At 41.0% G+C, this 24245-nt stretch overlaps 1 protein-coding gene across 3 annotated transcripts in view; it reads right to left on the bottom strand.

The window, feature by feature from the left end:
• The window catches only part of THSD4 (thrombospondin type 1 domain containing 4), a 599697-nt gene that overhangs the window by 464739 nt on the left and 110713 nt on the right, over window positions 1-24245 (bottom strand). For all 3 annotated transcript variants that reach the window (XM_027818796.3, XM_043523831.1, XM_043523832.1), the window contains one exon: window positions 11488-11590. In XM_027818796.3, the coding sequence (XP_027674597.2) occupies window positions 11488-11590 (103 nt within the window). The remainder of the gene's footprint in view (window positions 1-11487; window positions 11591-24245) is intronic.

The following is a 24245-nucleotide window of genomic DNA, read 5'->3' as shown; positions in this document are numbered from 1 at the left end:
GTGCAAACACAGAACAAAACAAAAATAACAAAAAACAATCCTTGCCCTAAAGATCTTATAATCTACATATAAGGTAAGAAACAATAGATGGATGCAGACAGACAGGGGAGTACAATGAGACAATATTAAGTATCAGAGGGGTAGCTATGTTAATCAGTACCCACAAAAACAACAAAGAGTCTGGTGGCACCTTAAAGACTAACAGATTTATTTGGGCATAAGCTTTTGTGGGTAAAAAACTCACGAAAGTTTATGCCCAAATAAATCTGTTAGTCTTTAAGGTGCCACAAGACTCCTTGTTGTTTTTTATCAAAACTGAAAATGGATGCATGTAAAAGCTCACTAAAATTCACAAAGCTTTGAATTGAGACAGGGTCCAGTTTTGAGCAGACTTCACTAATCTGCATCAAGATCACAAAAAATTTGCTGTTTCATCTGATTTGTTAAAATTAAACCATTTCAGCTGCATTTCACTTTGAGATTTTGAGTTAGTTTGTTCAATTTTACATAAAATTCAAAGTGAAGGTCAATGCATGCAAACCTACATGAACTGAAAACAAACAAAATTAAAGGAAATCCCCAGAGAGAAATCTTCTGTAGAGAGATCAAATCAAAAGCACAGAGTGCCAGATCCTCAACTTGTGGAAATTGGAGCAATGATTTACACCAGCTGAGGATCCTGGCCCCATATATTTAAAAACCAATGAACCCATCTACAAAACCTTGGGAATTCAAAGATCAAGCTAAAACTACGTCCTCCTTCTGTTGACCTATGAACCAGACTTATACAAGGTCTATAGCTTGCTCATGAACCAGACTCCAATAATCTTCTATGATGATGCTAAAAAGGGAAAAATACAAGCTTGCTAAACTTGTGAAGAAAGATACAGTGACTTTTAACTGAGCAAGCAATGTTTTGATGGGAATAGATGGGAATATATATAAATATAATGTACCAGCAGCAAAATAATGAGTAAGCAGCAGATGTTAATTATGCAGTTAGGAAGTTTATGAAATACAAAGTCTGGAAATGTACTGAAAAACAAGATATACAGTATCTGAATCAGAGCAAAGGAACTACTATGAACCAAAATTGCAGACATCCTCAAAAACTGTAAACAGGCAATCAGAAAGCACTGTGATCAGTCTGTCATTTGTCATTGGCTGCAAGCTTCACTTCCAGACTTATAATGTATATGCCTTTCTATAATATGCCGTACTATTAATTAATAAATACCAATCAAGCTTGGATACCTGAGGTGTCTTTAATTACTAAGTAAAATCGAATCTGAATTGATAATACTCGTCCATCGTTGTCTTTGATATTGCAATATTTTGGGTACATAGATCTTCAGCATCCACTCTTAGTGGACCTCTAAGGTATCATGACACAATAGGATAAAGTTGATATTCTTCATTAAATGTGTATCTTCGCTTTTGCTTTTTTAATTCACTCTTCACGTTATTTGAATGCAGAGTTTGATTTTGGTTTATTTTGCTGTTGCACTGTGCAGATGCTTGTGTCGTCTAAAAGTCTGCAATGATGTTCTCTGAAGTGCCTGAATGAATATTGGCACTGCAGAGACAGGCCAGGTACTTGGGGCAGCACTACTAGGATATCTTACTCCATATTCCTGATAAATTAGGAAGCAAGTTAATTATATTCGGAGGTGGTTTTTTGTTTGTTTCATTTTGACAGGAGTAAGACAATGCAAAAGTTGCCATGAAACCTTGTCAGAAATTATTTGGTAAACTGGCTGCACTGATCTATTACAGAACTCTGTAAGTAGCACAAAATATGTTCATTTACATCAGAGTGCCAATTTTTCAATCTTGATAGTACAGATGGACTGTGTATGGAAGGTTTTCATTCTGTAACAAGGGGAAGTTTATTCCATTTTATCTCAGTCTCCACACTTCAGGGAGGTTTGGATAAAAGGTTCTGTGTTCAGCATGCAAATATATATTATTTTCACGGCAAATGCAATAGACAATACAACCATTTGACAACCCAAAGGAAGCATTAGACCCTCTGATTTTAAAAAGTCAGGGGGAGCTATGGGAAATTCAGCCAGTTTGCAATATACAACATATCCCTACTTCACTTACAGTGAGAAAATTCATGGGCCTTGGAAACTTGTGTAAATTATCGTGGGAGCTCCCACTACTTTAAAGTAGATAATACTATAATATACTTCAAATAAGGCTAAGCCTACAGTGTAAAGCCCTGATTCTTCACCACTGAAGTCAATGGATGCTTTGCCTTTGATTTTAATGGGCTTTCGATCAGGCACCAAATGCAGTCCAAATTGTCAAAAATGACTTTGGCACTTCAAAGCCGAAGCCCCATTGCTCTGAAGGAGAGGTTCTTTAGTGGCTATGGCACTTTTGAAAATAGCACATAAGTAAAATTTTCAAAAACACCTAAGTACGAGGGCAAGCATCCTGTGCATGACTACACAGACCCTTCCCTGATTAAAGAGGTGGAAGCAAGTGACTCAGTGATCCTGAAGGGTAAGTGGTAACAGAAAGTGGTAGCAAGACAGGCGTCAACGATTCGGGATGGTGGTCATTTAACTAACTGGAGTTGCTAATACAGCTAAGAATGGCTTGTGCAGCGAAGCTTTTGAGTGCAGATTGACTGGAGTTCAAGACAGAAAGAATTTAGCAAACTCGCAGCATTTCCAGGAAGGAGTGTCCTGAGATCACTAGTCTTGGGCAGATTCAATTTGCTAATTGGTTGGATCTAAGGATACTCCATAAAATCTACTCAATGGGACTCCAAGGGCTATATCCCTTTTAGTGTGGTAGAGGTTGCATGGTTTCCTCTCAGGCCCAAACCCTCTCCTCTGCACAAATCTGAGTAAATGAGCTTGCATACGAACGCTCCTCAGGTGTCCAGGGACAGAATCCTCCACAGGTCAGAAAACACCAGTAGAGTGGCTCTGCAGTTCCAGCCCACTGGCAATATTGCCTCTAAACACCCTCCATTCCCTTGTTCTATTTAATTTTGGATCCACAGATAATGCCACCAGTGCTTCTTTGGCCTGTCTCTACGCTTCCTCCACAATGAACCTGCTGCATGGTTTCTTAGCCTGCCATTTCCCACCGACTTTGTCTAGTATCATCTGATAAACCTTGTTGCTATGTTATTTACACCTCTCACTCACCGATAAAGAGACTTTTAAAAGATCAATTTAATTCCCTTTTAGATTTGTCATAATTGTATTTATCAAGATGAGCTCCTTTACTTGTGCACTGCAGGATTTCCATAAAATTCACCATTAATTACCTCAACTAGGCCATTATTACAGAGTGCTACTTTCTAATTTTATGACCTGCTATACTAAGCTGTCTTCGTTGAATCACAAACAGTGAAACTTCTTGTTAGAAATCCAGCAAAATAAATATGAATAAATAAACGCAGCCGTTTGGCAGAGCAGAATGATAAAATCCCAAGACTATTTTTTGCTATTAAAACCACTCTGGATAGTGAGGAATAAGAAGCATTTACGACATGCCGAAGTTGCACCAAGTACAGTATGTGCTGCACGCCTCAGCAAGTAATAGATTTCATTTTGTTTAGAGCCCATATGCTATAGAACTTCAGCAGGAGAACGTCTTCAACTAGAAGTTAAGGTACTAGAAAGTGTTAAAAAAGGATGTCGCTGCACTCACAGAACTTCGGCCAGCTCCAGCATGAGTTCAATGCACATAAAGGCTGCAGGAGGGAGTGCGGAGGTGAAAGTGATGATAAAAGAAACAGTCCAAAAAACAGCAAAGTCCAAATATGCTGAAAAATCTGTTAAACCCTAAATATCATTACAGGATCCCATAAACGGTTAGTTGGGAGAAGCCTGCATGCTCATGCATTTAAAAGCACAGGAGGTAAATCCCCCACTTCCTTGAGTAGCTGGGTTTGGCAACAGAGATGTCCAGGGAAGCAAGGCAGAAGAAATCTTCCACAGAACAGGAAGCAGCAGGAGCAGCACTACTCTATAACCCCTGCTGCAGCTTCAAGGTTGCAGTAACCTCCATTCAGGTTGCTCGCTCCCAGCCATGCTGAAACTCTGCTCCAGGGATCAGAAAACCTTTTCAGGTTATGATTTTTTTCTCCCCAAAATAGAAACATTTCAAAAAGAAGCAAATTCTCTGTTTTTATCAAAAAAAAAAAAAAAAATTCGCTGAAAGCTGGCCTCTGAAGCTTTTCCTTGTGGGCTGTTCTCCTTAACCTACAATGTCCCAGTTTTGAAGCGTTGGTCTGCAAAATTGGAAACACTTATTTTAAAAATCGGGACACTGTAGGTCAAGTACAACTACCCACCAGAAGCAAACGTGCCGGGAATATCACATCTCCCAAGTTCCCAACCTGTCTTGCTGGTAAGGTGTGATCTCTTCAGGAAGTCTGCCTGTAAACTGCAACGCTTGTTTATAAAAAAAACAAAAAGCTAAATTCTTAAAGATTTCACATTCAACACAGTAAGGGCTCAGTTATGCCTCCCCCTTTGCAGGTTCCCTACCAAAGGGAGAGGAAGCCCTTCCCTGGCTCCCCAAGCTGGTTTAGCAAGGCCAGGGTGGAATGCAGGAGGGGCACAAGAGCAATCTCTCCCACCTCTCCTAATTAGAATGCTGGAATAACTCCCACCACAGCTACACTTCTTGAACCAGCAGAGATTGTAATGCCACCCACACAATACCCACAGCACCTTTGCCCTTTCAAAGGCATGTCTCATGTCCCCTCACGTGCATTCAATCCCTCCCCTCCCTAGCACAGATGACGCTCTTACAAGCCATAAATAAGCCCTGTATGTTTAGCCTTTCAAATTCAAAACACACAGTATTTTAAAAGCCTACTAGTTGAAAGTCCTTTCCCCCTTTACTTATCTGCCAAGTCCTGAGTTCAGGGTTTTGTGTTTCCTCTGCATTATCAGTCACATCTAATCAAGTACTGGCAATGCTATATCAGGGGTTTACCAACTAATACATCACTAGCAAATGGAACTGAAAGTGAACCAACGGCCATAGTTGGCAGGTGCATCAGGGAAGAACTGATTTTCAAACTTTGTGTTTCAACATGTATTTGGAATATGTGCGATTACCTGCGTGTTCTGCTATAGAGGTAGGATTTTGATTGATTTAAAAAGTACTTCATTTCACCTTTAAACCTGCACAGCTTTTCTGAAATGAACTGGGATCTTCAACTATTCCTCCCCTCTTCCCCACCAAAAAATAGCATTAGCTCAAGTGCCTTGACAGTCTCTATTGTGGTCAGATAAACCCATACATTTTTAAAGGAATTAGCAATTCTGCTTCTTCTTCAACCTTCAGTTACCTTCTTCTTCAACCTTCATAAGCCATCAAAATATATTAGGGGTTGTTTATAGGTTAAAGAACCTTTTCCCCCTAACCCAAAACAAACATGATTACAATTACATATGATTTAAATAATTAGAAAATTTGTTGTTACGGTAATTTTAAAATTGCTTGCTGTTTTTATTCTACTGCTCCTTTTATTCAGACTTTTCCTTTTCACAATAGGACTTTTCTCCCAAAACCTGTCCTGTGCCATTGTTCCTCCAACATCAACTAGAGAGTCTAAATTGATAGGGTTTATAGTCCCTTTAATGTTTTTTTTTTAATAAAGACAGAAGTTTGTGTTGGAGCAGAAGTATATAAAATACAGTTCAGAACTGCAACTGCACCAATCTAAAGAAGGGAGAAATAAAAAAAATTGAATTTTTTTAAAAATACTAATTATACATAACTCCACCATCAAGGCTGGGCTGAAAATCATGGTTTAAGCGCTCTCACTGCTCCAACATAAACATTAGGGGCAAAGTGCTCCCCCCAAATCCTTCTTCACTGGGATTGTGCAATGTGGGGGAAGGAAAGAGAAATGGTGGTGGTTGTGTGTTAAGTCCCTTGAGTTGTCTCTCCTAGCTCAGAGCAGAATGAGACAGGGCTGCTGTGGGGAAGGGTGGGGGTGCAGAGGAGGTGGTCTAAGTATCACCTCCTCAGAGTAGCAGCACACACACTGCCTACTGTATGCTGTCAATTGTAGCATGCATACCAGGAGATGGGGCCAGACCCCTAAGCTTGTGTATCATTAGGGTTGCCAACTTTCTAATTGCACAAAACCGAACACCCTTCCCCACCCCCTACCCCAACCCTTCCCCAAGGCCCCACTGGCCACTCACTCCATCCCTCCTCCCTCTGTCATTCACTCTCCCCCACTCTCCCCTACCCTTACTCACTTTCACCGGGCTGGGGCAGGGGGTTGGGGTCCAGGACGGGGTGAGGGCTCCAGTTGGGAGTGCAGGCTCCAGGGTGGAGACAGAAATGAGGGGTTCTAGGTGTAGGAGGGGGCTCTGGACTGGGGCAGGGGGGTTGGGTGCAGGAGTGTGTGAGGGCTCCACGGTGGGGCCAGGGTCTGAGGAGTTCAGGGTGCAGGAAGGGGCTCAGGGTGTGGCTGGGGGTGTGGGGCTGGGGATGAGGTGTTTGGGATGCAGTAGGGGGCTCCAGGCTGGGGGGTGGGCTGAGGGGTTCAGAGTGTGGGAGGGGGCTCAGACCTGAGGCAGGGGGTTGGGGTACGGGAGGGGGCTCAGGGCTGGGGCAGGAAATTGGGGCCGGCGATTGGGCTCCAGCCGGGTGGCACATACCTCAGGCAGCTCCCAGAAGTGGCTGGCATGTCCGGCTCCTAGGCAGAGGGACCAGGGGTCTCTGCGTGCTGCCCACGCCCGCAGGGACCATCCCCGCAGCTCCCATTGGCCACAGTTCCTGGCCTATGGGAGATGCAGAGCCACTGTTCGGGTCAGGGGCAATGTGCAGAGCCCCCGTGGCCACCCCTACCCCTAGGAGCTGGAATATGCCAGCTGCTTTGAGGAGCCGCCAGAGCCAGGGCAGGAAGGGAACCTGCCTTAGCCCCACTGCACTACCAACCGGACATTTAGTGGCCTGGTCAGTTGTGCCAGGGTCCCTTTTCAACTGGGCATCCCGGTTGAAAACCAGACACCTGGCAACCCCTATGTATCATGATCCTTTGGGGCCATCTTGTGTCAAGAGGCCTCCTTCTTAGCACTCATGTGCTAAGAGTGTACTTGCCCTGCTTCGTCATGATTGCACAATGTGGTGGGTGAAAGGGGTTCAGCTCTCTGGGCTTTCCCTCAGTGCCACCACATACCACAGGGTAAATTTAAATTTAAATTAAGACACAACACAACATCAACTGTAGAAACTTCCCTGTTGATGCTTTTAAATACAGAAGTAAAACTAATTGCAGCATGCCGCTGGAATTAAAGCCAGGACTGAAGCCTTGGCTAATCCAATAGTTAACACCATTTCACCACTCAGGTGTCAGCAACTGGTTTAGCTGATCTGGTGTTGACCCAAGTTCAGCCGTACAGGTAGGCAAGGTCAACAATGCCTCTGCTTATACCTTTTCAGCTAAAGCAGTTGATGAAATGATGCTATTTCCTAGCACAGGGAAGGCATGAAGAGGTATGTGTCTATTCCTGGGTCAGGAAAAAAGGAACCCTCACGCTCTTGCAACACTCCTGGACCATAATGGGAGTTTCCCCCATAAAAAGGTCAAGGTAGGACTGAAGAATTCAATCTTTTGCTCTTTCAAGATGGAGGTTTTGCCACTGTGCATTCAACTGGAGGAGTTTTATGGCTCTGCATGTAGTGATTATCCATATAAAAGGATTAAAATGTGAGAGAGGGGAATTGCCCAAATCAGTCCTTGTGACGGATTCCCCTGTTCTGGAGAACAGTTTTGATGTAGAGAGTGACTATCTGTGATGTATGTAGTGAGTATGTTTGTAATTCATTACTTGGGCAAACAGATAACAAGCAAAAAGTTATAGATCAGAAAAATAAGCCACGCTATCCTATGGCCAGCATACTGCATCTATGACCAATATAGTGTACTGATCTGTAGCCGATATATTGCATTCTCTTTCTGGAGGCATAGTACCTCTGAAAGTTCTTTGGGAAAATGTCACGCCTATTTAAATAACCAAACAATCATTCCTTACAGTATTTTAAAGGGCTAAGCCATGAAAGTTTAGAAATGAAAAGATTATGATTTAAGCTTCAGCTAAATGAGGGCAGTTCCTCTTATATTCAAGTACCAATAATAACTAGAGCCTGTCAATACTTGTAAATTCTTAGATTCCTAAATCACTTTATGCAATACTTCCAACAAAATTACAATTTCACACTCAGCAAATAAAAAGGGGGAGATTGAAACAAGTGTGATTTTAATTACAAGAGACTTGCACGGATATACATATTTTTGCTGAAACTTACTTTATCCATCTCACCAGGTGATATTGTAGATAAGCAACCTTTGGCAGTAGGACAGCTCCCTTATTTTATATATATATATAAAAAGCAAGACTAATGTGATTAAAAATATGTGAACCACAGATTTTTTCCAGCAATGAGTACCTCTTCCAGGTTGTGCCCTTCAAGAAGTGGCAGCTTGATGGGACCCTCCCTCACTGAAATGAAATCTTACTTCCTGCCTCCACCATACAGCAGGTTGATTTGTATTCCATGTCAGCAGGCCCACATGTTCATCTTCAAAGGAGGCACAATTTACCATCTCTGGGCTTTTACAAAAATCAATAATATTCCACCTCCTCTTCATAGCTAACAGCAGCAACAACATATCCTTTAAAAATACTTGTTCTTAGGAATGGTCAGCCAAGAAGTTGTAAAGACTCATTCCCTAATTGCACCATCATTTTTTTCAAATGCAGGTTGTAGTGGGGAATAATAATATAACTGAGTTCAAGGACAAGGAAAGAAACAATTAGCACTCCAAATGTGTTTCACTCACTTTAAGAATTCCATTCCCTGAACGTGTATTTCAGCATATTCTGTCCTACTCCACTTCATTTAAAAGCAGGCCTTTTATAAATTAAGGCCCCAGTCTTCCAATTCAGACTATGTAGTATTTCAGTAGGTCTTCTCATGTATCTAAGTTCTACTTAACATGCGGGGTGCAGAATCGCAACCCAAGAAGAAATTGGTGCATTTGAAAATGCATCACTTTATTTATTAATTATTATTATTATTCAGAAATTTTTTATAATCCAATCTAGTAGCTACTAGTAGACGAATGTTCCTATACTAAATAAGGAATATTTGTGAGTGTAAATTTACAGTGCTACACAGACACAAATCATTAGTTAAAACATTATTAAACATCAATATGAAAATTTCTCTCTCTCCATTTGCTAGACATTTTTGGATGAGGAGGGAGAAAAAATTAAATTAATCTTTGGCTCGAAGACACTAGACTCCCAAAGTGGCAAAGAGAATGCTTATGACATTCTAAGAAAAATCTTAGGAATCTTTTTCCTGTTTGGATTAGGGAAAGCAATGCTACTCCATCAACAGCATAGTGCTAAACCTGGGATTAAGTAAAACAAACCCAAGTAGCTAATTAGTAGGTTCAGTCTAGACTATTTAACTAGAGAGCACAAAAGATCTCTAAATGGAAGATATGCACACAACAGGCAACATTGTGGCTACGCTGACTTCAGGTTTTAAAGGGGCAGAGTGTGAAAGTAAAAATACCTCTTTGAATTAATGACTGTTATGGATAGCTCCATTGGAACCTGCCGATGTGACTGAAAAGCCTGATACAGAGAGAGAAATACCTACAGACATTAACCAAAAGAGAGGGTCACAGTATCCAGTAAAGTAGATTTAGCTACTAAGAAGCCATCTATTCAAGTTAATCTGGCTGTGGCATAATGTGTTACTTCAACTACTGAGTCTTGCATTATGTTGAAGAAGGGGCAGCTGAAGAAGCAGGGAGCACAGCTAGTAAGAAAAAAGATCTAATTAAAACATCCAAATACATTCTCTTCTCTAGATTGTGAGTTTCTCAGGGCAGGGTCCATCTCTTTGCTGCATGTTTTGCAGTGCTACCGCAATCCAAGTGACAGGAATAATACAGGGCTCTCCAGAGCTGAGAACAGCCAGAGTGAGTGGCCTGAGGTAAAGATTTAAAATAAATACTAAAAGAGGAAAATGGATGGATCAAAAAACTCTTCTTAACATGCTCCACTTTCAAATTTTAGGGTGACAGTCTCTGCTACACTCAGAGGTGCAGCACAGAAATCATAGCCCAGTGGGAAGGGGGACAGTGCTGACTTTAAGTCTCCTTTGCTCCCTTGTAATCCGGAGCTGCTCCAGAAGCTAGAACGTAATAGGCCCACAGCACTGTCTAGAAACTCCATAGTGATGCAGTCCAAACCCTGAGACACCACCTACACCAGACCGTATGAGCGGTACCTCAGAAGCAGCCCGCCAGTTGTCTTCCACAATCTCTGCAACCTGAGAAATCCTCCTGCAGCCAGATACAAGGCTTTTTAGGCATCTCCAGCCCTTTTACCCAGCAGTCAGCAGGGAGGATCTTGCCCTGCTAGTGCACATACTTCTCTGTGCTTGAGTTCTCTTTGTTCCACTGATGTCTTCACTGTCTTCTTGACAAAGTTAATAAAGCATAACATGAACTAGCCTTCTCTCAGCCACAAAGAAATATTTGAAGAATACATTTCTATATACACCATAAATATTTATACAGTGATAATCACAGATCTCGCCTGAGGGGGGCCCAACCATTGCTTACACGAAGATGAATAAATAAATAATTGCAACCTCAAAGTTCAAAATATATGTTTCTAGAAGAGAGGGGTTCTAACCCCCCTCACCTCCGGGCCAACTTCCGACTAGAGATGGCAAGCTACTAGTAAGCTGCTGTTGCTTTTATATCCCAGGGTGTTCAGTTCTAGTCCCAGCTGGGCAAATTCCTAGCACAGTTATCCTCTGCTGTTCCCTACCCCAACTGCTGAAGATGTCCATAGAAAGCGAATGCATTATCCAGAGAATCTTGAGTAAGATGTGTAAGAACCATGGGCAAGATGCTAATCTGATGTAAAATTGTTTAGCTCCATTTACTTAAATGGAGCGACACTCTGTTTACACCAGTTGAGGACATAGCCTCCAAATGTAAGAAAGCAAAAGAGAAGATACAGAAGTTGAAAACAGTCACCTCTGGTTGTACTAACTAAGGAGGTAACTAGGAAATATTGGTGTTAGGCTTTTTGAGTAAGATGTGTAAGAACCATGGGCAAGATGCTAATCTGATGTAAAATTGTTTAGCTCCATTTACTTAAATGGAGCGACACTCTGTTTACACCAGTTGAGGACATAGCCTCCAAATGTAAGAAAGCAAAAGAGAAGATACAGAAGTTGAAAACAGTCACCTCTGGTTGTACTAACTAAGGAGGTAACTAGGAAATATTGGTGTTAGGCTTTTATCAGTCACATATACTACAGTGGATGAAGAGAGGAAGGTCAACAGGGTTTAAGGACAGTTAAAGCCTGTTGATATTTCCTGAGTTAAAGGTGTTTCCCTTTCCAAAATGCACTACATGTAATAACCATAAAATGGATTTGACTTCTTACCTTCTGCAAAAGGTTCCCACTCATAAAATCGACCCATAAATGGTTTGTTGTTGTATGATGCACATTGTACCTCTCTGATATTTCTGCTGCTTTCAGGACACATCTATTACAATAAAGAACAGGGGTGTTATATTACGATTTCCAGCGAGATCATTACCACTTTCTTCTTTATTAATTGCTTTTACAAGTCTAATAAAGATGTCCCAAGCTCAGATCCAAAAAGCTATGTTACAGGAGGCATCTCTTCTGCTACGTAGGTTAAGAATTAGAAGCACAGTAGAGGAATTGTGGCTGTCCTGTGCAGTCAAAACACCTGTTCTTCAGTAGAAATCTTGCCATGAGAGGGACCTCACCAGCAAAAGTCACGAGGGAATATGCCTCTGAGCAATCACCATGTGGATTGCCTGACCCTTCCCATATTACAGACAGAAGCAGGCAGTGAACACATTGGAGCTAAGCGTGCCAATTGCCTCAGCTACTTTGTGCAGCATGTGGAATAGCACTACTGCAGTGACTCATCTACTTGCTCACCAAAAGTCATGCAAGGGATCCTGCTACAGGGGATCATGAGTAATGGTTTGGTAGGATCAAGTCCCACGTAGAGCTGGGTGAATATTGCTGGGGCTTTTTGATTACTTGGCTGTTCTGAATTTTTTTTAAAAAAAAAAGGTCAGGTCCAACTGAATCCAAAAATTGAAAAACAAAATTATCGAATAAAAAAACAACCACCCTGTTTAGTACGACACACACAATCCAAGTCCCCCAAAAATTTGGGGCCAAAACTATTTCACAAATTCATGTCAAATCTGTGAATAATTGTGGGTTGACCAAAAAATGGATTTTTTGGCAAATACCCTATTTGTCAGAAAAATTTCACCCAGCTCTGGCCCTAATGTTGGTATTACAGTGATGAGCACCATAGAAATGTAAGATCAAGAAACAAATGAGTACATTTATGCCATGGTCATAACTAAAATTGTAATTATTATTTACAATAACATTAAAATCTGAAGTATCCAAGGAAAGAATACATTCATGAGCTTTGTGGAGTTAATGGGGTAATAGTTGTCCAAAATAAGCAACTTTGTTACTGAACTGTCATTTTTTCAATCAAATGATATTTCAAGAGAAATACAATAAACCAAATTTAGTCATTTCCCTTTCACAATAGCTTTGTATTATTCTATTTACTGGGCTCAGATTCAACACAGTTGAAACTCAAACACTTGCATGAAATGTTAAAAGCTGGCCACAGTTATTTCTTAGCTTATATTTGAAACTCATTCCATCTATGATTTGTTTATTTTTTCTTCCTATCTACATACAATTCTAATATTTCCATTACTGGGTATTTTAACTTGTGTCTTAGTCCCAGCTGCAATATTCTTGAAACTAAACAACAACAATGTCCAAGACACCAAAAATGCATGTGTGTGTACTTAGAAAGACTATGGGATGTCACACAAAGAACTAGACCAGCATGTCAAGTTTCTCTACTGAGAAGCAATAGATTTCAAAGAATGGGCTCAGAATTCTACAAAAGCAACAAGTACCATTGATTAACTAATTCATCTGTATCTACTTTATTTTGGAAAAAAGCAGTGAAAAGAGAGCTATTGCTGAAATTGTGTGTTGGTTTTCATATATTTATGTCAGGTGAAGGAGCAGTTTTCTTTATAGCAGAAGACAGCGTACTAAAGGTCTGACATAGGAGCTGCCTGGTCATTATCCACCCTCTGTCTACAGAGATGTATCTGTTTGGCTGATGGAGGCATTGAAGCCTAAGTCTCTCCCAGTTGGCCATACATTGTGCCAAAGCCACATCCACGTGTCACAAATTGCTTTATCTTTATTAAATCATTATAATGAGCTTGCTAAAACAATGCTTCCAGCCAAACAGCCATCTGTTTTTTTTGTTCACCCACCCCCCTGAGATCTCCAAGGGAATTCAAATATTGTTTTAAAACAAACACAATGAGACACACACACTTACGCACCCTAGAAATACCACTGAGAGTTACCGAGACATAATTGTAAGGATGGGACAGAATGCTACCCCACTGCCAAACACTAATCAAAGTTATAATATTAGGTTTGAAATACAGAACGCATTAGCTCTGAAAATTCAGTAATGGCTTCAGTGCAACAACAGTTAACTACGTCATAATAATGTCAGAACAATCAAGGCTAGGGGATTGCAACTTTAAAAATGAAATCTATCACCCTATACCTCCTAAATAACAAGGGCCAGCTCCTCAGCTGACATAAATCAACATCATTCCATTGAATGTCAGAGGAGCAATATCAATTTACACCAGCTCAGACTCTGACTTGATTTTTTTTAAAATGTCGCTGATTTTTTTAAATTAATTTTTATTTTGGCACACGTCTTCGGACAGTCTGAGGTTTTGAACTTGCTTGTTCTTCCTTCTGCAGTCTTGAGATCATGCTCTTGCCTATCTGTATTTCTGGCACATAAATCATTTCCTGTACACCCTGTCCCTACTAACTGCAGACAATACATGAGTAAAAAGATCAAAATATTCACTGATGGATTGCCAAAAAAGTAGTCTTTTTTTTTCTTATTTTTATATCACTGTATTTTCTACTTTAAAGTTATGGAAGTGTCACCCGGGGGAAACAGTGAAAACCTCAGCTCTTGAGTCATTAAAAGTTGGACAGGACAAAGCTAGGAAAATACACTATTCAAAACAATCTTGCACTAGCTGAGAAATGCACTGCCTTAATGAGGTCTTGGCTACTTCTAAAAGTTACAGTGTGATGGTAGGAAAAAGCCCATTTGCTAGTCTGTCTCTTTTGAATCATTGTGAACTATCATATGTACATAAGAGTTGGTAAGAGACAACAGGTCAACACTGATTCTTTGCTTTTTTTTGAAGATTTATTTCTTTATATAGATTAAGGTCACAAGCATTTATAACACATCCTGCTGATGTGCTAATAATAATCTATAATACATACTGCTTAGGTCTATAATAGTCTGATAACATTTATGATACTTTAACCTTTATAAACCATTTATATATGAATATATTAAAAATATAATATAAAACGTGACCCAGACAATATTTTTGTGCAGCCTGCCTGAAAAACAGATATTTTGAGTGCTCTGATGGGGGGACTGAAAGTTGTGTAGGCTCCCTGTGTCCTCTTAAGCCCAGTTGTAACCTTTGCGGCATGCTACAATGTGTCACTACAAAAAATATACACAAACACAAAAATTAATCATGATGCTACAAAACCAAGTGAGAGACTTTGAAGGCACCACAAAACCCCATCCATTCCCTTCGGTTTATTCCTTTTCTTTCATCAGAGGCTACAATCAGTTTTTAAGTTTCCCATTCCCTACCCCCATTTATCACACACCCATATTATTGCCTGGTCAAGAAAAGCTTTAAGAACAGCATGAGCATCTGAGTTTCAAAAGGAGAGACTCCAGGAAAAAGGTTACATTCACCATTGCCCCAGATTTTAGCTTCTTACAAAATTCCCCAGCAACTCTCATGTATCTAGTAGTTTTTAATCATACCTCCCACCATGATATCGGAGTGTCTGCTGATGATAGATGCCCTGTGCTTGCTGATCCTTCCAATAATGCTACACATAGGTTCATTGAAAAGGTGTTGCTTTGAATATATTTTAAAAGCATGTTCAAGGAGGAAGGATGGTCTTGGAGTGGGACTGAGGAGACCTGGGTTCATGTCCCACCTCTACCACAGACTTCTCATGGGACTTTGGGCAAGGTACTTCATCTCCTTGTGTCTTTGCACTGAAGTTCCCCATTTATCATTATTATTGGGATAATAGTAGCTCCTTACCAAATAGGGATGCTATGAGTAGGGATTGGGGACAATTTTCAAAATGCAATTTTTTATCAAAATCACAACTTTTGATTTAAAAAACAGATCCAAAATTTCAGGCATTTTTTGCAAAACTTACATCTTGTGTTTTGGTCAGTAACAGAGCTGGTGAGAAATATGTATAAAAAATAGGGTGACAGTTTTGAAAAGTTTTTGTGGAAACACCCACACTCTTAACCAGCTCCAATTGTGAAGACAAACATTTAGGACCAGAGCTCAGGTGAAGCAATACTTATTTACACCTACTAATTTAAGCTTTCAGATACAACTGTGATAGGGCCCATAGAAATGAACTAGATAAATCAATCTCATATTGGTAGAATGTTTAACTTTCTAATATGTTGAAGGAAAACAAAAACTAGAACCCATAATTGTGTAAGTTTTTTACATCACCTCCTTTTCACAGTACACTGGCACAGAAAGAAAGCATCAAGCTAGCAACAAATTATTTTACTCAGCTATCAGGCTAGCTAGCTTAAAGTGTTAAAAATTTTCAATAAAGGTAGATTTTCAAAAATTTTACTGCCTCAACCTGATAGATTCGTAACAGATACCTTCTCAGCAAACAGTGCTCGCCCATCAGTGAGAAACAGAGAGGAAACAGGATGATAACCTGCCACTTTTAGTCCTGAATCTTAGTGCAATGGTAAAATTTTCAACTCAATATACAGGATTTTAACTACCTAGCTAGAGTACCATTAAGCTCCAGTTAAAAACCCCAACCCCATTAACATGACACTATAACCCTCAATATTTTTGTCCAGCCAGCAAGTGATGAAAAGGACAGCAGCACTACAGAAACTGAGGCTCAGAGCGTGTAAGGGCAAAAATTTCAAAACAAGTCACCAATTTTTATTGCTCAAATTTGAGTAACTAAGGGCTGATTTCCAGAAGCACGGAACCCTTGCAGCTGTCTCAAATAGAGCAACCAAAATCAACAAAAACAACAAGGAGTCTTTGTGGCACCTTAGAGACTAACAAATTCTTCAACAAAAAAACTTCAAAAACAAACTTCAACGAGAAACTGCAGAACTGGAATTAATTTGCAAACTGGACACCATCAAATTAGGCCTGAATAAAGACTGGAAGTGGATGGGTCACTACAAAAAGTAATTTTCCCTCTGCTGATACTCACACCTTCTTGTCAACTTTTGGAAATGGGCGACATCTACCTTGATTGCATTGGCCTCGTTAGCACTACAAAAGTAATTTTCCCTCTCTTTATATTCACCCCTTCTTGTCAACAATTGAGAATAAACCACTTCCACCTTAATTGAATTGGCTTCGTTAGCACTGACCCCCGCCACACACACCCCTCTTGGTAAGGCAACTCCCATCTTTTCATGTGCTGTAATATTTATACTGCTTACTGTATTTTTCACTCCATGCATCTGATGAAATGGGTTTTAGCCCATGAAAGCTAATGCCCAAATACATTTGTTAGTCTCTAAGGTGCCACAAGAACTCCTCATTGTTTTTGCTGATACAGACTAACACGGCTACCACTCTGAAACCAAAATCAACAGACACTTCTGAATGTTTTACCCCATTTCTGCCTCAATTTCCTCATCTGCACGATGTGAATATTAAAGGTTACCTAGTTCAGGAAAGCACTTTGAGATCTAGGATTGTGAAGCACTTTATTATATATGTCACATATCGTTAGTGTTGCCTCAGAATCAGCCTAAATGGGGAGCAGGTACAATACCACAGGTAACATTTAAAAACTAAATCTTATTTATTCCTCAACTTTCAAAAATATTTGAAACAGAGGGGTTTTTAAACTTTTCTTGAAATCTTAATCAGTTTAAATAGCTTTTGGCTAAATACCAGAAAATTACTATCACTTTCCCAAACTGGACACATGCCTGCAATTAGCAAAACTGTTCCAAAGCGGCACTAGGATAATTCACTTTTGGAAATGCATAAATGGGTTGTTCTAATACTGAAACTACTTCTAAGAGCAGTTAAACCATTGACTAAGATTTTGGCACTGTTTTGTTTGTCTGACCTATAGTCGCTGGCAAAATCTTTTTTCCTAGTCCTTACAGTCCTCCTGGATTTCCCAGACTTGAGTATGGTTCACTGATGAATACTTTCAGTGTATATAAATAAATAAATGGGGAAAAATTCACATCAGCTTTGGTCACAACCTTTGTTACAGTGAGCTCCGACCTAGCCTTTCATGAAAATTGTTTAGAAGGGATTTTCTAAAACTGATAGCCAAAAAAGCTTTCCATGTATTTCCAGAAAGTCAATGTGTCATAATAAAGTGAAATCATGCAAGCATCTATCTAGACTTCCTTTGTTTCATGGCCCATTTAATTTCTTCTACAGTCTTATCTATTTTTACTGATACTTGACCATTCTTAAAAGGAAACATACCACCAAAACAAAAGGAAACAAGACATTTCTGAAACAATGATTCAGCATCTTCTTTCTTTAAAAAAAAAGGCAATGTGCTATCAAAAGCAAAATTCCCTTCCTATGTTTATCTGAGTCACTCTCCAACTCTTTACATCATCACCCACTGTAATCCAGTGGGATGTGCAGCCAAACTCTGCCCCAAAATGCATGTGCAAGAGTCTCACTGAAGTCAATGGAAATCACATGCCAGTATCTGAGAGCAGAATTTGGCCCTTACTTTGTAAGTTCTTGAGGCCACAAGCTTTTTCTTCTTGTACGTCCAAAGCACATGCACAGCAATGTAATTACATACTATAAAGTAAATTTTATGTAACAGCATTTCTGCTGCCTAGCATGCATCAGAATTCAGTGATAGAGACAGATGGTTGAAAAATAAACTCATTTCATTAAGTTGTTTTTGTTTAGAAGGTTTGAAACAAACCCTTTTTAATTTTGCATAATTTATTTTTTTAAATTTAAAACATTTTTCTTTTTTTTGTTTACAAAAACAGGTTTACGGTAACTGACATTTTTGTTGTAAATGTTATTCTATATTTTCAGAAAACATTTTGATTAAAAAACGTAATGTAAAGCAAAACAATTGTAAAGCAAAACAATGTTCCAAGTTCTTGCAAAAACAGTTATAAAAGGGCCATTAATAAATGGAAAAACTTTGAAAATTCTTGATCAACTCTAGTTACAGACCATGACCATAGATAGCAAACCATGAACATATGGGCTGGCAAGAAGTTAAAATTACCAGCTGTGGGTAGTGCTGTATCTTGGCATGTTTAGAAGGAAAAAGCACCTGAATTGACTAAATCACAGCCCTGCCTGAAGCACTGAGGTTGCATCTACATGTCTGCTGCAGTACGTTTCTATGCCTGGTTATGGTTATCCACACAAAATAATTAAGGAATGATGTTATTTGAAACAAGAGGTTGAGCAGAGTTTCAGGCAGCAGATAATGCAAAGAGACTCACTTCTTGATAGATAAGTAGCTGGTTTCAAGCCTGCGCTGTGTCACAGATGAAAGTGACCTTGGTGGTCTAATTCATGTTTCCTGGATAGGCTTGTGTCCATATCACAAAATCATCATACTTCTGCCAAAATTCAGAACATCTGGAAGTACCTAGTCAGGGAAGGTTCATTAAGAGGTTATACTTCAGACCTATACTGAGCTGCACTGATGCAGAGCTAGAGGAGGATAGTGCATGCAGGCAGGCACTGATAAGCTATCTTAGAGACTTATATGTACATCATCACTGTAGTACCTGAGCACCTCACACTCTGATAAAACACCCCGTGAGGAAAGGAAGTGCTATTATCCCCTTTTTACAGATGGGGAACTAAGGTACAGAGAGACGAAGTGACTTGCTCAGGGTCTCACAGGATGTTTGTGATAGAGCACAAAGCACAGGAATACTTGTGGCACCTTAGAGACTAACAAATTTATTTGAGCATAAGCTTTTGTGGGCTACAGCCCACTTCATCAGATGCATAGAATGGAACATATAGTAAGAGGATATATATACACACAGAGAATATGAAAAGGTGGAAGTTGCCAGACCAACTTTAAGAGGCTAATTAATTAAGATGAGCTATTATCAGCAGGAGAGCAGGCGTTGAACCCCAGTCTCACAGACTAGCGCTCTAGCCATTGGACAATCCCTCCTCACTATGGGTCTTATAAAAGCCCATGGGAGTCTTTTCATTTAACTCAATGGGCTTTGGATTAGGCTTTATGTGAGGGCCTAAATTCTTGTATTCATTCTTCGCTTTCATGAATACTTCCGTTCTTCCACAAACATTTAAAAAGATGAGCTTTGACAATTTACACTCTCTAGGTATGTCCTAACAGTTTAAAAAGGGTTTCTATATTTCAGCACACAAATGACAATAACTGGGTCCTTGAATAAGCAGATGTTTGCCCTTATGTTTTTTTTTTAAATAGAGAACATACTTTTCATAGTATATTTATTGCTTTTCAAAAGTATATTTAATACACTAGACTCCTCAACCTGGTCCTGACTTCACATGAAAGCTTTTAATTTCCTTTCTATTCACTTAAAGAACAATTTCCAAATAAAATCTACTCAATTTATTTAATGTATTTAAACACATTTTATCCATACATAAAATACTTATGATCTACTAGTTCCATTTTAGTCACTGACAGGCAAGAAAATAATTGAAAAGTGAAAGATAGGAATTAACATTTTAGTTACATGCCTTCTACACAGGTTGAAACTCTGGCATGCTTAGCATGCTTCCCAAATACATATCAAACTTTTAACGTGCTCACACATCATCAGCCTCTTTCTTATTCAGTCTTGTCTTTCTGCAAATCAAAGTCACTGACAGGGCAAACATAAATAATTAGAATCTTTCACTTCAATCAACTCAATATCATGCCAGGCATTTCCATATATAATTCCCATTTGAGCACCACTGACAGTGTTTTCACTATGTCCTTCAGCAGTCTCCTGCCGTGCCCAACCTCTCCCTGTTCAAGCCATTTTCCTAAGGTACAATCTGAGCTTCACGGTAGATGGAAAAGAAGAGTTACCTTATCAAGTTATCTAGTCTAATTCTTTCCAATTTTAGCTGTAGGCCATTTTTTCTCCCTTTTTTAAACCACTTTCAGATAACTTGAATAATCTTTTCTCGACAGTGTTTCTTCGAAGGGGTTCGTACAGTATAATGTAATAGCTCTCAATCTCCATTTTTCCCAGAATGCAAAAAAATGAAACTCCTTCAGTCTGTCTTTGTATGTTGAATTCCTAATAGTTATACCATTCTGGAGATAGGTCCTTTGAATTTCTTCAAATGTTTATGCTCTTTGGGACAGAAACTGCCATGCATTATACATTTATGCAATGCCTAGCACAATCAAGCACTGGCCTGGTTTAATTGCTAGGCAGTACCCCAGTAAATCATAAGTATACAACAGTAGTGGTTTTTAAGTTTTGCTCTTATATAATGCCAGGACTCTGATTCACATACAATATCTCATGAGCCATATTTTCTGAGTGGGCAACTACATTTGAGCTTATAGACATACAGAGCTTGCACGTTACAGCAGCTTCTGTTTCTTTTTGATACTTAAGAATAAAATTCATTTGTGAGTGTATGTTTACCTGCTTTAACCTTGTAAATACCTCTCATTTCTTTTTCCTAGTTAATAAAGCTTTAGTTTATTACAGGATTGGCTACAAGTGTTGTCTTTGATGGAAGATCTGAGGTACAATTGACCTGGGGTAAGTGACTGGTCCTTTGGGACTTGGAGTAACCTGAATATTGTTGTGACTTTTGGTGTAAGGGATCATTTATCACAAATACAGGATTGCTGGGTGGCAAGACAGACCAGAGTACCCAAGGGGACTGTCTGTGACTCCATGTTAAGGCTGTTATAATACTTGAGGAGTTCACACTTGATACTTGGTTGGTGAAATCTAAGTATAAAACACACAACCAGCTGGGGCTTGTGCCCTGGTTTGTAACAGTCTGCCTGGAGGCTGGCACATCTAATTTATATGAATCCCCTGCTATTTGTCTTTTCTCCCAAGCAGTGGTGAGCTGGAGCCGGTTTGCACCGGTTTGCTAGAACCAGTTGTTAAATTTAGAAGCCCTTTTAGAACTGGTTGTGAGGCGCTGACTCGATGGAGCCCTGGAGCACCAAAGAGGAAAATTTGGTGGGTGCAGAGCACCCACCGGCAGCTCCCTGCCCCACCCCCAGCTCACCTCCATTCCGCCTCCGCCTCCTCCCCTGAATGCGCCGCCCCGCTCTGCTTCTCCACCCCTCCCCCCCAGGCTTCCCGCGAATCAGCTGTTCTTGCGGGAAGCCGGGACGGGCTGAGAAGCAGGCCGAGGCTTCTCGCTCAGGCCCAGGGAGGCGGAGGTGAGCTGAGGCGGGGGGGCGTGAGGAGGGCCGCCCGCGCTGCAGCAGGTAACCCTAGCGGAGGGGCACGCAGGGAAACCACTTCCTGCCCCAGCTCACCTCCGCCACCCTCCGCCTGAGTGTGAAGCCGCTGCCTGCTTCTCAGCCCCCCCAGGCTTCCCGCGAATCAGCTGTTCCCGCGGGAAGCTGGGGCAGGCTGAGAAGCAGGCAGCGGCTTCCCGCTCAGGCCCAGGGAGGCGGAGGTGAGCTGGGGGGGGGGGGTGAGGAGGGCCGCCCGCGCCTCCTTGTGCCCCCCCGCCTCAGCTCACCTCCGCCACCCTCGGCCTGAGTGTGAAGCCGCCGCCTGCTTCTTGGCCCCCCCAGGCTTCCCACCGAACAGCTGATTTGCGGGAAGCGGGGTAGGGCGGAGAAGCAGAGTGGGGCAGCACCTTCAGTGGAGGAGGCGGAGGTGAGGTGATCTGGGGCCGGGCGCGGGGTGGGAAGTTGCCGTGGGTGCTCCAGCCCCGGAGGTTTTTTCCCCGTGGGTGCTCCAGCCCAGAGCACCCAGGGAGTCGGTGCCTAAGGTTCCACTTTTGATGTGATCAGTGGAGGAGTGGCCGCTGCCCCTGCTCCCCCCCCCAGCTACGCTCCCCCACACCTAGGAGCCAGAGGGACCTGCCGGATGCTTCCTGGGAGCTGCCCCAGGTAAGCACCTCCAGGACTCCCCACCTCGCCCCCCGGCAGGTGCCTCTGGCTCTTAGGGGTGGGGTGGGCACCCACTACAGTGGCCCACAAGACCCACCTGCCCAGTTCTGGGGGCAGTCAGGGGACAGGGAAGGGGGGTGGATGGGGCAGGGGTCCTGGGGGGGCGTCAAGGAATGCGGGGGGGTTGGATGGGGCAGGAGTCCCGGGGGGGCGGGGGTGGGCAACGACCCCCTCGTGGGGTGAGGAGGGAACCCGTTGTTAACATTTTGGCAGCTCATCACTGCTCCCAAGTATTCACAATTCTGCTCTCTTAATTTATGTTGGAATATTTTATCTGGTATGGAAGTCAAACTAATTGATCAGCAATTTCCTGGGCTTTCCTTTTTAAAGATACTGGTACATAAAACATTTACCTTTCAAGCCATCTGGTACCTCTCCAAATTCTTATACTTTATTGAAACATATTTCTAGAGGTTCAGCAATTTCCTTTGCTAATACAGTACATCTAAAACCCTGGTGTGCATCTCATCTAGCCCTGCTGATTGTATATGTTCCGTTTTACCAGGTAACTCCTTCACCAATCCTGTGTTGTTAACCTTTCTTCCTTTCTACATCTGTTAATTGCATTAAGTTTTCTGCATTCCTTGCAGCTAAAATACAATTAACAGAACATGCCTTTTGGATGTATGAACAAAATACAGGCAATGCCTGTCTCCAGCTTTTTAGGAGTGCAGCTCGAACCTTAAATCTTTTGTTCCACTATTGATTTCAGCTTTGCAGCACTGAAGAGTTCTCTGAATTCACTTCCAAAGCCTCTGAAGTGTTATTTGAACCTAATCTTTATTAGCTTTGCAATGCATCAGAAACAGGGACAATGCAGCAAGTATATCTGTTACTGCTCTAGCCAGGTTTCAGAGTAACAGTCGTGTTAGTCTGTATTTGCAAAAAGAAAAGGAGTACTTGTGGCACCTTAGAGACTATCCAATAACTAGCCAGTTGTTTTCCCACAATAACGCTTTCCAGCTTAAATCACAGCCCTTCCAATGTCAAGGAATCTCAGTTAACAAAGCACCTGAAAAATTCTTGCATACCTTTTTTCATTATTGTATTTTATTCTGACTGTGCAAATCTGCTAAACAGAGATCTGTTTAAATGATTGGGGGAAAACATCTCTTCTCACATTTTCCACTGCCAGTGGGAGGATTCAAGTACAGCCTCAAGTCTTACATAAAATTTAGTGACTCCGTTCAGTCACAGATAAACAGACCATATCACTCCACTGTGATATGGTTTAGCATACTTGGCATTTCAATATTGAATAGGTCCCCAAGAGAACTGGTGTGGGAAAACTAACAATACAACTGCCTCCACTGCACCTAATCCGCAGTTTTAAGGGGGACTCCTGCTTCCACCGCTGTCTATTACTAAAATTTCACAGACACAGATATTTATTCCAGGAAAATAAAAACCACTTGGAAAAAAAACAGCTTCTATGTTACCTATTTTTAACAATAAGAAAATGGAAACAAAATCTAAACATGTGGAGACATCTCCTCAGTTGGTGTAAATAGGAATAGCTCCACAGAATACAGAACTACATTGATTTACACTTTTGATTGTCTTTCCAGACCCTTGATCCATCAGACAGCCAGATGTCTATCACCTCACTCCAGAAGAAATGAATTTTTTTAAAAAAGTCTTCAAATTTTATTTTCCCAAGTTTTTGTCAGTGCCCATTTCACTGTGCGATGTATAGGCCATTAAGCATTCAGATTGGGCTGTCCAAGGGATCTTCTCTGGCTGATCTTAGCAAATTTACTGCAAATCCTTAGCTACCTTTGTACCCTGGCTGCTCCCATTCAAATATGCTGCAGGAGTCCATCCAA

The sequence above is a fragment of the Chelonia mydas genome, chromosome 10 (assembly GCF_015237465.2).
Source record: "Chelonia mydas isolate rCheMyd1 chromosome 10, rCheMyd1.pri.v2, whole genome shotgun sequence".
In the NCBI taxonomy this organism is placed as follows: Eukaryota; Metazoa; Chordata; order Testudines; family Cheloniidae; genus Chelonia; species Chelonia mydas.
This window is presented reverse-complemented; position numbering and strand designations above follow the sequence as displayed.